Below are 15,402 nucleotides of genomic sequence, written 5' to 3'. Positions count from 1 at the left end.
CTATGAAAAGGCTCCCAGGCTACGTTGTTCATTGGATTGCAAAACTGCATAACCAATCTGGGAAGTAGTCTAGCAGTTTCTTATAAAGGTAAACACACTCTTACCATGTGACCCGCCATCCCATTCCTCCTTCATGCAACAATATGGACATATCAGTTGTTTCCAGGCGTTAGGAGTATATAAGGATCAGGATGAAAGTTTTTTTGAGGGGGTGATGGAATTGCTCTGTGTCTGACCCATCGTGATGATTACCCAAATCTACATATGTGTTAAAACCCATAGATCTTGAACATATTAAGAAACTCCTTGATTTTGGTATGTTAATTAGAAAAAATTGCATCTAAGAAGTTACCAGTTTTCATGGTAAAAGTGAATGGTACCCGATAGTCTTGTGATTGCTCATTGATAAACTAGATGAGATCCCTATTGTCCAGTAGAACGTTCTGAGATGATGGAAGTGTTCTATTTATGCTGTGCGCAATGTGGTGAACACCAGCCCCCCTGTTAGCTGATGAGCACTTGAAATCAAGCTAAAATGTCAATTTATTTCATTCAAATTAACTTAAAAAAAAAAACCCACACATGGCTAGTAGCTACTGTATTGGACAGAGCGAATATAGATGGTTATATAATCACCGTGATCCCAGACAGCAAAGAAATCCTAATTATTTTTATCCATCCATTAGAGAGGGATAAAAGACAATATGACTGGTTTGTATTTCTTGACTCCAGGATTTTCTGATTTTGTCCCCCTAGTTCCGTAAATTCTTTATTTGTTAACAAAAAGGTAGACTGTGACTTCCGCGAGATGACTCACAGAGGATGACACTGAGGTTTGGACTCACGTCAGCCAAAGAAGTTAGTAGATAAGTTCAAGTGTGTGATAATGAATACATACAGGAAGCCCAAGCCCAAATAATGTTGTTGTCTTTCTGCCAATAACCAGTGCCTGTGTCAGGTGCTGAAAACACTGTTTGCAACCCCTGTCGTGAGTACTGAAAATCCAGTCCAAATCCTGTTTCCACCCTAGTTAGTTGGAACGGTGTAGACGTTAGAGTCAGTCCAGGGTTTATGCAAGTGTCGGGAAAGCAGCACATTGAAGGGACCGCTGTTCCCCTGAAGTGTGTGTTAGATTAGCGGCTTCCCCCTTCCAACAGGGTTCTGTTGGAACCTGTAAGAAGTAGGAACCCAACCCAGGCCTGCTGAGTTCAGCTCTGTGATGGAAATGTTTGGCCGGTGTTTCTTTACACTCCGTCTGGACTTAGTTTGCAGTAATTTTTCCCCCTCTTATTCATCGTTTTCTTGGGGACGTAGTGTGATACCTCCTTTTCATGTGTGTTTACTTTTCATTCTTTCGTTAATTGGAAGCACCTTGAGGTCAGAGGTTAGTTCTATAGATATGTCTCCTTTTAAAAAATATGGCAGCCTTTGCAACATTTTCTGTCTCTCTCTCTCTCTGTCTCTCTCTCTCTCTTTTTCTCCTGATTCCATCTTAGAAGGAATGCAACCCACAGAAAGAATAACTTGGCCATAATGAAATAAGCCAGTGATCAAGTAATTCAGTTTCTCAGCTCTTTGACCTTCTAACTAACTCCAGCTAAAAGAGCTCTCGGGCTCTCCAGCGGTATGCCTTTAAAGCTGCAGAGGGACTGATGATAACTTTGAAAACGAATTGGGAAGTATCACTTTCTGGTGTATTTTCAGATGTAGTTGTTGCTTCTCAAATTGGGGGCGTGTTTGCCTCCAGGGACTGAGGCCTACACTGCAGGTTTATACAACCTCAGGACAAACGTGGATGGGCTTCCTGGAGCTGGTTCCCTCGTGGATTTTGGAAAGCAATGTTGAGTGATCTTCAGTGGAAACATTTTTTTTTAAGCTTTTACTATTAAGGCAAAAAGTGATATATTACAGAGTGTGTTATATGGCTCGCATGAATTTCAGGGAGACTTCCAAACAGAATCTTTTTCCTGGCAGACTGTGGACTTCTTTGGGCACACCATTCCTGTCGTCTGCAGATGAAGATACAGAGTACCAAAAAAAAAAAAAAAAAAAAAGAAAAAGAAAAAAAAAAGAAAGAAAGAAAAAGAAAAAAGAAAAAAAAAGAGAGAAGAAAATACTGAGCACCGCTGTCTGAGGTGTAGTCAGGTGAATTTTTGCCCAGTGGTTTGGAAATGAATAGTCCACAAATCCAGATGCTTAGTAATAAAATATATCACCTCATTTCCCCATGTTTTCCCGTAGTTTTCTTGACATTTAATATCAAAACATCAAATTTAAAATCTGTCTTTTACCTATAAACTCACCAGCTCTCCGTTTTTCTCACCTCACTTTTATCTTTTCCTTCCTTGTCTTCTTTGGACATCGATTAGAAGAAGTGAGGGCAGAAAAATAATGCATACTACAATAAAGTATGGAAAATTGGACATCTGCCTACTTAATTTATAGTATGGTACTGAAAATGCATCCAGAAAGGTCCTACAGTTTAATATTCTTTTAATAAGTTTTACAGGGTGTTGCAGAGTTGTGAGGAGATGTCTGCACTGAGAATCAGGACGTCTGTGGGGGCTAGTTGTGGCTTTGTGACTAACTCTCTTTAACCTTGGGGAAGTCATTTCTCCCATTTGGAACCTAGGATTATCCTCAGTCAGATGAGTTTCAGTGCCTTGCCCGGCTCTAAAATGTCATTATTCTGTTTTCCTAATCCCACGAAGGATGATCTAATCCAAAGACTTTGGAGGATTTCAGTAAGTAACATAGAATAACCTTATTCTTGGCTCTGTGGTCTTTTTGGTGCTCTCTAATGCTTGTAGGGATACCAAGTATTTGTTCTTTAAATATTTAGTTTCCTTGCCTATACCTTGCTGCATTGAGTCCAACCATAATTGCAATGGTTTCTTCCACCATAACAATAATGAACTTACCTTGATCAACCCTGGGCTGTAAAGCCCCTTGAAAACTTTGGAACTTTCTCTTTCTGAAACCACCATTGAATTTTAAATTTGTAGCTTTGATCAGCTTTTGTGCAACTAGGAAAGCCTGGTCTGTTATTGGTGCCCAAGGATTTTTCTTTAGAGGATTTCTCCTCTTCCCTTTATTTCTCAATTTGAACTAATATTCCACCCTGGGCATTACTCCAGATGTCAGACTATCACCAGAGTGCAGGCTTTTGGACAGTTTCTCGGCAAGTCGTATTAGGTGTACATGATGCTTCTAGAAATGCATTGCGGATAGTACTCTAATATTTCATGCTGGACATTTTGAACAGTCCCTTTGTGAAACAGAAAAGCATCTCACATCTCTGCGCTTGTCTCTGTCCCTTGTTCAGGCACTCTTTGCATCTTGTTGGGGCTCACACAATAGGCTCTTCCCTTGTGTCAGTAATTCATTATCTTCTCTCTTTGGATGCATCCTACACCCTGTTGCCACAGTAACATAAACCTTCAGCATAAATAGCATCACCCCCTGTGAGAACCTGTAATGCCTTTCTCCTACACTTTCCTGCTCTTCAAAATCTTATCTCAGCTTGACTGCTCTGGTTTTATCTCTACCCATCTCCTTCATGTATCCTGCCATGCTAGCCAAGCAAGGTCGGCCACCAGTCACTCTCTGAGACAGCTTGTACTGTCCAACCCACGTGGTCTGTAAGCACCCGGCTTTGCTGCCTGGAAAGACATCCCCGCCATGTTTCTTCTTCCCGCTTTGCTTACCCAACTTCGGGGCCCACCTCAACTGCTTCCTTCCTGAAGCACTACCCTGTTCCCACCACGCTTCCTTACCACCTGTCCCTTACATCAGAAATTGCCATCTTTATTTGGTCTCACAATACTCTTCCTCTCTTTGCCTTGAACATCTCAGATGTTGGCACAAAACCGTGAGGAGAGATGCTGTAACTTCTTCACGTTTATTCTGACCTCAGCAACAAGCTGTGTCTTACATGTTGCATTTAATAAACGTCTGTTGACTTGAATGACACTGAATTAGGGTAGGTTTGGTATAATATTGCTGCAGACGAGGATTTTTATCTCCCCTGTTGGTACATTCTTGCAAACCAGAGAGAGTGTTGGCATCACAGACTTCTGGGTGGCGTCGGGGGCCAGAGAAACCCCCCAGGGGAAGCAGCATCTGGCCATACTGTCAACATGTCATCCCTCTAACGGACTGCCATAAGCGTATAAATACTTGTTTTTGGAGGATGAGTTCATGCAAGGGTAGTGCTTCTTGGGAGGAGACTTACTAATTGCTATAACAGATGCCAAGGGGAATTCATTGCAAATATAAGGTGGGTCATTTTCTAATCCTTTAGAGTCTATTCTTAATCTGACCTTGAGCCACCCGTTTTGCTTCCTCTTCGTCTGTGTTGCAGTAGGAACCCCGTGCCCCACCTCATGCTTCCCACCTCCCCCCATCAGCACCTCCACACCTGGGCTCATACTTCCTCTCTCCAGGCCATTCATTCATTCATTCATTCATCCGTTCATTCATTCAGCACCTATTTATTTCGTGCCTTCCATTGGCTGGGCACTTTTTCAGGAATACATCTGTAAACATAAGGCATGCAAAAGCCCCTCCCTCCAAGGAGCTCATGTTCTAAAACGTGGTATCCCCTTTCTCTGTCTCCCACCCGTCCGGATTTTAGGACAAACTTGCCTTGGCCTTCGAGCCATCCCTGACTGCTTCGGCCAGCTACTTTACTCCAGAGTTCTCAGAGGCACCTGTCACCCGTTCCTCCTCTTGGACAGACACTGTCTTGTATTTTTTGCACTTCTTCTGTGTGGATGTCTTATCTCTTCAAGTGTTTTATAGGCTTCTTGTGAGTAGAAACCATGTCACCTGTTCATAAAAAGGTGTGTGTACCACTGTGTATATCCTACATTACGTACACTATTCACACATGCTCAAATCTCCATCCTTACCATAGACTTTGCAGCTCAGTACCCAATAAATATTTTTAACCGATTTAAGATACTTACTGCTGTCCTTTATCAAGTACAGCAGCTCTAAGGCTGTAAAATCCTGCGTGACTGTGTCACTGGGTGGTGCTACGATGTCCTCTTTTGCCAAGGAACCAGTCAAGTGCCAGGCACAACCTCTGCCCACGCCTCATCAACTGATCAAATCACCTCTGCGACAGTCTGTGTGATGTTTGTAAATCTTTACCGTAACACCAAAGCTGTTATTAAAAGCAGCAAGAGGCAGCGGCGGGGGGCGGGGAGGGGAGGAGGACGAGGACTGCTCATAATGCTTCTCTTGAGTTTCTCTCCCCATCAGAGACTGGTACCTAAACCATCAGAGTGCCTTTCTCGCCTTTATTTCTGAGTTAACGCTAATGGTTGTCCATCATAAAACTCACTGTGCTATTAGTAGGATGGCAAAATGAGCTTAAGGTGATCAGTCACCCTCCTTTGCATGATCATTTAGGAACCGTCTGCCAGCAGAGGCCAAGGCTGGAAGCAGCCCATCAGGGGGTGCAGAACTGGTCAAGGCAACTGCTAGGAAGGGGACCCCCCCCCTGAGGCCCCCACTGGCCTCATGTGCTAATGAAGTGAATTGCCATCAGTTTAAATGTAAAAATTCAGGCATGGGTTTTTAAAGAATTTGGTTACCAATGGTTATTTTATTATAATAGTTGAGGGGCCTTATATGTGGTGTTTTTTTTATTGTTTATTTTTGAAACAGAGGGCACAGCGGGGGAGGGGCAGATAGGCAGAGGGGGTGGGGGAGGGAGGCAGAGAATCCGAAGCGGGCTCCACGCTGACAGCAGAGAGGATGCGGGGCTAGAACTCACAAACTGTGAGGTCATGACCTGAGCCGAAGTCGGATGCTCAACCAACTGAGCCACCCAAGCGTGCCAGGGTGATATAACGCACGGGCTCTGGGGCTTGTTCTGCAGGTTCAAATCCTGCTTCTGCCGCTTAGCAACTGTGGGAACTTGAGAAAGAGTGAATCTCTTTTTAAAATGGGGATAATAATGGGAAGCCTGGGTGGCTCAATCGTTTAAGCATCAACTCTCCATCTCTGCTCAGGTCGTGATCTCACAGTTTGTGAGTTCAAGCCCCACACTGGGCTCTGTGCTTATAGCATGGGGCCTACTTGGAATTCTCTCTCCCCCTCTCTGCCCCCACCCCACTCGTGCTCTCTCTCTCTCTCTGTTAAAATAAATAAATAAACTTTAAAAAATGGGGACGATAATAGTACTTACTTTACTGGGTAAAGTGGAAAGCTGGGTCCTTGGAAAGCTTAGGTGAGTTTCTAATACTGGGTCCTTGGAAAGCTTAGGTGAGTTTCTAATATGGTCATTGGAGGCCCATGTATAGGTGGAAACATACATATTCAGATGTTAGAAATTTCGAATACCTTTTGATTTGTAATTTTCCATCCTTTTTCTTTGGGTATTTTTTTTTTCTTTATCCGTTTATTCAACCTTTTCTATATCATAGAGGAAATCTGAATTTTTAGCTATCAGGAGGTGGTCCAGTGACCCAGAGCTTCCTCAGAGGCTCTTACATTGCCAGAGCTAAAGATACTCTATTTAGAGCTTCATTTTTCATACATTTATTCTATAGCTACATCACTGCACGCTTACAGTGCAGTGCTTTACGAGGCATACTTTTTAACCTTGTAGTGATCAGACTGTGCCTGACAGGAACGAGCTGGAGAAGGCAGATTTGGCGGATTTATAACTAACGACACAACCACACCCAGAGGGAGTCAAGTCAAGGTGAGCCGTCCTGGCAGGAGGCCCCGGTGCGGGGCCACAGTCTCAGTCTGTGTCACGGATGAGAGTCTAGGTGGCATTCTAAATGAGAGGAAGCAGGGGCGCCTGGGTGGCTCAGCGGGTTAAGCGTCCGACTTCAGCTCAGGTCCTGATCTCACGGCTCGTGAGTTTGAGCCCCACATCGGGCCCTGCACTGACGGCTCAGAGCCTGGAGGCTGCTTCGGATTCTGTGTCTCCCTCTCTCTGCCCCTCCCCCACTTGCACTCTGTCTCTCTCTCTCTCTCAAAAATAAATAAACGTTAAAAAAATTTTTTTAATGAGAGGAAGTAATACATCAGGAAGGAAAATCAAAACTAAACCATTTCTGATGAAAATGCATAGGGCATCGTGGATGAGGGTTTTTTTCAAGTGTATAAATGAGACCTGATTTAATAGCAGTTAATGTGAAGGAGTCCTCTGGGGGTTGACCATCTGACTCAGCCAAAAGCCTACTGTATAGTCTCAGGCCACGTGAATATAGAGTCCAGAACAAGGGAGGTAACAGTGAGAACACAACTAGAGTGTATTTGGTTCTTTGTACGTTTTTTGTTAAGTTTATCTATTTATTTTGAGAGAGAGAGCAAGAGAGCATTCAAGCCGGGGCGGCGGGGGGAGAGGCAGAGAGAGAGGGAGAGAGAGAGAATCCCAAGCAGCCTCTGTGCTGTCAGTGCAGAGCCTAACACAGGGCTTGAGTTCACGAAACCGTGAGATCGTGACAGGAACTGAAACCGAGAGCCAGGTGCTTAACCCACTGAGCCACCCAGGCATCCTGGTTCTTTGTACAACATTTCAAGAGGGAAGTTGATACGCCAGAGCAGAAGCAAAGGAGGGAAACCACGAGAGCAGAGGATTTGGAAAGTGTCAGATGGTTGAGGGATCTGAAGAAACTATTTAATAATGTCAAGACCATGTATCAGTCAGTCAATCAATGAGCATGTAGTGTGTGTGGTTACGAAGTGTCCCAAACTGTAGGCGACTAGAGAAGAGATCATTTGGAATGTAGGGATGGGATTTTTATTTGTAGATACCGAGTGACTGGTCAGGCAGAAGAGGGTTATAAGTTTTTTATTTTCCGAGGGCAGAATGGGAATCCCTCCGTGGGGTCATAGGACTCAGTTCCTGGAGGGAGGGCCTTCCCCAGGGGGGTATGCCCAGGCTGGGATGAGACCCCGGCTCCTGGGGGAGGAGGAGGTCGCGGGAGACAGGCTACATCACAAAAGTTACAAGAAGAAAGGATTCTGGCAGGATTGTAGCCGAGGGACCGTCTGAACTCAGCAATCTGGCATAGTCTCACTGAGAGATTCAGTGCATGTTTGTTCTCCCAGCTCTGGTTGTGCCCTGTAATTTATATTCAGGGAAGGCTAGTTGCTGTATTTGTGAGGATGTGGGGAACATACTGTACATGCATCCCCTGCTACCCAAATCTCTTTGGTTTCTTGTATCGGATGATTTACTGATACCTGGTTCTTGAGTGCAGAGTGAGAGGTGCCTGCTTTGGTGTCCTTCCTTTTGGGGCAGTTTGGACGGCATCCTTCCTAGGAGCACAGAATTCACTTCTTCCCTAATTATTCTTTTCCTCGCAGGCTCCATTTCTCTGCGGTTTTAGCGCTGACTGCTGATGTCCCCTATCTTCCTTTCCTCCCTCCCCAACTCCCACCCCCTTTCCCTCTCGAGATGTTTATATGTTGTTTCGTGTACTCTAAATAGAGATGAAGCGTTTCCTCTCTGGCTCTGATGAAATAGGGCCCCGTGCTGTGTATGTGTGTCTATAAATACAACCACGTACACGTGCATATGCATGAGTTAGTTGGTGCAGGGCTCACACATAGTGCAGCGAAAAAGACGTTTTCACACAACTATGTAATTGATTTTTTTTTTTTTTTTTTTTGGCCTTACCGGTCTGAGACACAGAAAACTAAAAAAAAAAAAAGAAAAGAAAAGAAAAAGCAGAGGAAGCCACGATGTAAAAACCACCACCAACAACAACCACCCTGTGAATCCTAGCGCTCTGTGCAGTTTCAGCTGTGTGGCGAGCCCAGGAGAAGCTCACGCTGGAATGAGTTCCTGACATAGTGACCTCATTCCCAACACCGCCTCTCCGGGGCGGCGGCGGGGGCTGCGGGAGCTGTGGCCGCGGGTGCCACAAGCCTGTGGGCTGTGCCGGCAACGAGGAGACCCAGGCGTGCGAGGGCTTGTGCGGCGCCTGGAATTTATGACAAATAGCTCACTGCAGCTAAACTTTGATCCAGTGTTACAGTCGAGCCGCCTGTTACACACAGGAGGGAGATCCGTCCTGCATCACAATGAAAAGCCAGCCTTAGAGAGAGAGAGAGAGAGAGGGAGAGGGAGAGGGAGAGGGAATGTGTCAGGTTTATAATTACAGACTGGTGAGTATATGACGCTAGATCAATTTCAATGTGTGTGTGTGTGTGTGTGTGTTCGTTCTTCAAGCATCCGGAGGTACGTGCCCTTTTTTGCTGTTTTAATGATGCAAAGATCTGAGTTGGCGCTAACGCGTGGGAGGGGACCCGGGTCCCTTGGAAGGAGGACACACCCCCTCGCAGCCCCAGGCCCGGGGTGCGTTCCCAGCCCAGAGTCTCCGCGCTGCACAGACAAAGGAGCCAGCGCAGACAACCAGAGGAGGCTGTAGCTTTTCTTGGAGCGATGACTCATTTCGGTTCACAAAGGATTCTGGGCAGGGTAGTGAGAAGTCAGGTTGGCTGATCCGTCCCTATGACTTCACTTTGCAGAGAACAAGGCAGAAGAGGAGTGATACTGCAGATTCCCGAGGCACTGCAGTGCGATACTGGCTCGGTGCGAGTGGCTGTGATGTATGAGATAGGCACGGGACAGACCCCAGCTGTCCCATGCAAATAGGAGGAAAGACTGGTAAAGAGGATCTGTTTGTTGGTTTTTTCTTCTAAAATCGTTACCAGCAAAGTACATTCACAGAGCCTTTTTAAAGGTGCTTCTTGCCAGCTTTTGAACCGAACTTGAACCAGTGTGTCGAGCCCCGAATTGTAAGAAGAGCTGAGAGTTCTGGAAAACTCAGTTTTTAAAAGTAGACCTCCGAAGGTAAAGTACCAGATTCCTGTTATGTTCCACGTGCCCTCAGTAGCCAATCTGAAATGCTCATATTTAGGATATTATTACTCGAAGGTTTACTCTTTCTTCTTATTCCAGATTCTAGGACGTCCGTTTCTGTCACTGGCTCCTCCTTGTTGTGCCTGGATGCAGTCCCCTAGCATGCACCAGGCTTTAGCGTCAAAGCTACCTGGGGCATGGAGCCAGTCCAGAAAGGGTCAGGTACGTTTTCCCTGCTTTTCTTTCAAGACGTGTTGTGTGCGAAGCCATATGGTAAGATGTCGACACCCGCTTTGAGAAGAGTACACTGTCCCCTGAAAGGCGGTCTCGCCTCAGTCTTAGGCAGCAGACATGCCCCGTGGTAGGCTGATGCCACCTCAGCAGCATGATTCATCCTAAGTCACATCAGAGCTGAAAAGTCAGACAGCTGTAGGATTTGCGAACAGGAGATAATTAAACCGCTTCAGATTTCCATCCGCTGTAGTATCTCTTCTACTCTTCCGGTGGGGGCATTCTACAAATACTGTTTGAAATGTCTTCTTCTCCATTAATATAGTCCCCGAAATTTGGCGTGTTATTTGGCCTGTTAACCTACATGTAGCGCACTGAAATCCAAGAGAGCCTGATTTATACGCTCAGGGACTGTTTCCAACACTAACATCAGACTGAGGTTGCTATTAACCACTAAGGAAGCAAGCGTGTTTCTTCCTTGTCTGCTTTAGGATTCAAATGATTACATAGCTGTTTTCTTACAACATCCATGGGCTTTTCACACAGAAGCTTTTTTTTTCTTTAAATAGTGAGATGGCAAAATGTGGTCCTCAGAAGTCCATTACATGCTACGTTTCCAAAGTGAAACTTGGCAAATCCGAAAGCGTGGCTTTAACTATCTCGTCGGATTCATAGGTTTAGCACTCTTTTTTATTAAAGATGTTTCGAGAGCGCCAAATCCCTGATGTCGTTTGTACTCATAATGAGAACATTTTAAAATGCAAACTCTGCATTGGGTAGGCTCCTTGAACCCCTCTTCTTCTCTTTGCTTTCATATCCATCGCCCTCGCTCACTCTTCCATGGAGGGGCAGAAAGCATGCTTCCTTTCTACACGGTTAAAGATGTCTCTTCTTTGTGCACAGTGCTGTGCATCTTCAAAGCAAAGTCGAGCATGTTGAGTCAGTATTAAAAGATGCTTGGGGGGCGCCTGGGTGGCTCAGTCGGTTAAGCGTCCGACTTCAGCTCAGGTCACGACCTCGCGGTCCGTGAGTTCGAGCCCCGCGTCGGGCTCTGGGCTGATGGCTCAGAGCCTGGAGCCTGCTTCTGATTCTGTGTCTCCCTCTCTCTCTGCCCCTCCCCCGTTCATGCTCTGTCTCTCTCTGTCTCAAAAATAAACGTTAAAAAAAAAAAAGTTTAAAAAAAAAAAGATGCTTGGTGACACCGTAGTATATTGAGAATATACAGTAATTATATAAGGTCCCCACACCCATCATTTCGATTCATCCTTAAAGACCCTATTCAAAGTCTCCCTCTTGCGTAAAGCCTTCCCTAATTTCTCCAACAGAAGGTCATTTCTTAATGCTATTATAGAATTCCTACTTCTTTCTGTGGATAGATGAATGTAATTATATATGAGTAAATTCCTATTATTGAGTTAATATGCTAGCCATTCATGTATTTTCTTGTATCTCTTCTAAGGATGTTGTAAACAGTGATTTAAGTATGTTCTAGCTGCTTGCATTTTCATGCATTTATTTCGTGTTTCCCCACCCAAACCATAAGCTCATTGAAGGCAAGGATCGAGATTTATGTCCGTGTCTACAGTTCCCATCTCCTAGTAGTTCCCTGTACACGGGAATCCTCCTTAAATAGTGGATTCAGAAGAGAGGCAGTTTAAAAAGCATTCGTTTGTCACAGAGGGCGAGAATGGTCTGTTTTGTTCATTTTAAGAGTCTTCACAAGGTAGATTACTGCAGGATGGACGTCAGGAGTTCAAATTCTAGCCATGATGATTGTTCTTACCTTGAGATACGGTTCCGGACAGAGTCGTACGCTGCTCGTAGAGGGTTGTTACTGTTAAGAACAGGTGTGAAGATGCGACCCTTCAATGGGGACATTGGTTATGATTTACTTGATTAGGAGGCATATTACCGGACAAGCCATCCGTAGGCAAGGAGTGTGCAAAACTCCGAGATTTTGTGCGTAAGTGACTCCCTTGAATCCCACAGGATGTTTTCCTTAGAAGGGGTAACCATCATGGCTCTTTGTACCTCAGATTCTGTCAGAGATTATGTAGCTCCTAGTGTCACTGGTTTTTGGTCCTAAGGGTACCTCCTCAAAGGCGGAGTTTCCTTTCTCAGGCAAGAGAGTGGCCCAGCCAAAATTTCCAAAGAGGCCAGCTTTGTTTGGTGTCCTTGTAACTCTCTATCCATACAATTTCTCATCTTCTGGTGCCCTTCTCTCTTCCCCTTTGCTTTCACACCATTCTCCCCCAGCCCAGTAATACATGTCAAATGTTGTATGTTTACACACAACACACACACACACACGCACACACATATATTGTATGCATATATAGGTATATATACATATAAAGTATATATGATATGTGTATAATATATGTGTATATATTAATGTGTATAATATATGTGTAGAATTCTTGTATATAATATATGTGTATATTTTATACATGTATATGTACGCACATATAATACATATATGCATATGCACATACATATATAATACATATATACACATCTAATACGTATATATACATATATAAAATTATATACGTATATATCTTAGCTTTTCTGCTTCCCAGTCAAACTGTTCCATTCACTCAGTGCTTATGCTCACATTTAAGAGGTGAGTGGTCCGATTAAACAAATTCATACTAGTGTAACAAAGACTGTTACTCTCTTATTCTTTTTGCAGATGTCTCAGTTTTGTTTACAAACAAAAAAGTTCCTTTTTAGGACAGAGTGATTGTTCTATTGAATTGCTATCTGTAGATATTCAAACACCACCAAAGAATAAATGGAATAAATTTAAATGGGCTCAGGGAAGGTAATTATAATACTCCTGCATTTGTCAAATAGTTTTTAGGTCTCAGGGGCAGCATAAGCACCCAATATCCCTTATCTTCTTTAATCCCCTCAACTCTGTAAGGTGAACATCACTTTGTGTACTTCGCCCGAGAAGAAACTGCAACCCCCGAAATTAACTAATTTGCCCCAAATCCCGCAGCCAGTGAAGAGCAGAACTGGGCTCTGAACCTACAGTCTTGGCTGCAGAGTCCATGGCCTCTATCCGTCTTGTGATGCCAGACTTGGGAGAGTAAAGTTCCTTCTTGGTACAGTGAGTTGGGCGTTTTCTCTGTGTCTCTCTTCTGGCCTCTGTACCTCATTCCAGTAGACTCTTACGTGGTTCTTTCATGACAGCCTCCATGACTGTTGGAAGGGGTGGTTAGAGCATTCAGTTGTTGGGGAGTTGGTAGCAGTCATTCAGTATAATTGTGCTGTAATTTGGGAACTGTCATTTAATTAGGCCTTCTTGTCCTGGTATAATTGCATTTTAGAGAAATCAGTCACAGTATGGTTGCAATACCGGCAATAAGCTAGTGAATCCGGGAGTACAGAGACTGAGGAACAGCTGTGGTGATTCTACCTTGTAAATGGTGGGAGAGAATGACCCTGGAGGTGTTAGACTCATGTATTAAACTGTCCTTGAGAAATCTCATCGGTGCAAGTTGGAGCATCTGATCCGTCTCTGGTGTGAGGCTGGGTTCTGGTGCGGGATAGATTAACTTAGGCACGTGGCTCCGGTCTCACACGATGCACTTAAATTGAAGAGAAGGAGGACACTGTCTTACAAAGGACTTCCGTTGGCCAGGTGCCCTACTGGTGTGTAACACCTGAGAAATTAATTGTTCAACTAGGACTGGTATTTCGTCATGATTTTATCCCTGGGGGTAAATGGCTGTAACTTAGCCCCGGATGAGGGTCTAAAGAGAAGGAGGCAGCTGGTGATGGAAACGTCTGGCAGTTAGCAGGGTCTCACCTTGCCTTGTCCATGTATGTGCCGTCCCTAGGTATTCAACAAGCATTTGAGTGCCTGCTTGTGAATAGCACTCCGCCAGGTTTTAGTCCATACACACGTGCTAATGTGGAGCCCGAGCAAAGGTTTGAATTACTGAAGCATTTAATTGGCCCGATGGCTCGTATTGCCATCCTAACTTTTCAGCTACACATCTAGCACAAGAGCAAAATGGTCCAGCGGTGTTATCTGATTCTGATTAGAGAGATGTCTGAAGCATTCCTGCTGACGGTGACAAGGGCCCCCCAGCAGGGGGTTTTCACCCATCACTGCCCATGGGTTGCCCTTCTCTACCTCATCCTCCACCCTTTCTGGCTTGCCCATCTCTGCTTATCCTGTGGCAATTTTGTATCAGTAGTCAAATCTCAGCTAACAAGAGTGATAGCTAATATAACCAATGAAAGCTCGTAGACGGAGGAAGATAATGGGTTTCTGAACCGATTGATTTGTCATCACACCTAGCTGCATGTCTGTGCATTAGACAGACTGCTAAGCAGAAAGATTCAGGAGACGCGGTGGCATTAACCCATTTGTGTGTGTGTGTGTGTGCACGTGTGTGCACGTGTGTGCACCATATGCCACCATGATTGCTCGTTCACTCTCATCAGAAGTTTCTTACGAAAGTCACGGGGAATGGACACCATTAACTTTACTATTATTAATGGGATCCCCTTATTTACATTTCTCTTTGGGATTAAGACAGTTCGTTTATTCAAATGGTAGTTTAGGAATTGAACCTTCTTTAAGACACTCATCATGTGTTGACATAAAGCACCAGGTGACTTTAGAAAAGCTTTCGTAGAATTTCTAAATGTTCTAAAATTCCTTTTTTTTTTTTTAAAGAAAAAAATGTCATCTTTACTGCCATCGACTATTGCAGGGAAGGCCCAGCCTTAAATTTCTGAAAACAGTGGCATTTAAACCAAACATATAGTAAACTGGTAAAGGGGGCTTTTTCACTGCCAGTTTCCTTTTAGATTTCAAATGCAAACATTTGAAAGTCAAGTATGGTAATTTGGTTCCAAGGGAAAGCTGTTTAAAATAACGCAGCTGTAATGCTCTGCCCTCCTGCAGGGGTCGCTGTCTGCTCGAGAGGGTATGGGAAGGGAATACGTGTTCCTCTAGAGCAACTTTTTAAAAAAATATATCATAGTAGACCGTCTGTTCCAAGAACCAAACAATATTTATACATAAAATTGGGGTTCATAAATTGAACTCATTGTAAAACACAAGGTCCGTCTGATGCCCTGCATCAGAGACGTTGTTCACTTAACCTCAGATTGCTTATGACTTCCCCAGGCTCAAGGGTGTGTTCAGGTAAAACTTGGCTTGTCAGGAGTTCCGTGAATAGCTCATTGGAAGGAATAGAGTCGTCCTGCCGCTGTGCCCACTGCACATTTTATAGGCATGTTTGACCATTTTTATGAGTCACGGTATCTACCGCATGTGGTAATTTTATTGGCATCTATAATTTTAA

The 15,402-nt window shown here is 44.3% G+C and overlaps 1 protein-coding gene across 3 annotated transcripts in view; it reads left to right on the top strand.

Moving 5' to 3' along the window:
• Positions 1-15,402, top strand: part of STOX2 (storkhead box 2) — a 117,280-nt gene that overhangs the window by 71,776 nt on the left and 30,102 nt on the right. Inside the window, exon 1 of one of the 3 annotated variants that reach the window (XM_049632539.1) lies at positions 9,475-10,060. The exons of the other annotated variants lie outside the window; for them this stretch is intronic. Within the exon in view, the coding sequence (XP_049488496.1) occupies positions 10,036-10,060 (25 nt within the window). The 5' untranslated portion in view covers positions 9,475-10,035. Of the gene's footprint in view, positions 1-9,474; positions 10,061-15,402 lie in introns of those variants that run through there. 3 annotated transcript variants of the gene reach the window in all.

The sequence above is a fragment of the Panthera uncia genome, chromosome B1, assembly GCF_023721935.1.
Source record: "Panthera uncia isolate 11264 chromosome B1, Puncia_PCG_1.0, whole genome shotgun sequence".
NCBI lineage: Eukaryota > Metazoa > Chordata > Mammalia > Carnivora > Felidae > Panthera > Panthera uncia.
The sequence above is the reverse complement of the archived record's forward strand: the minus strand, read 5'-3'. Positions and strand labels throughout refer to the sequence as shown.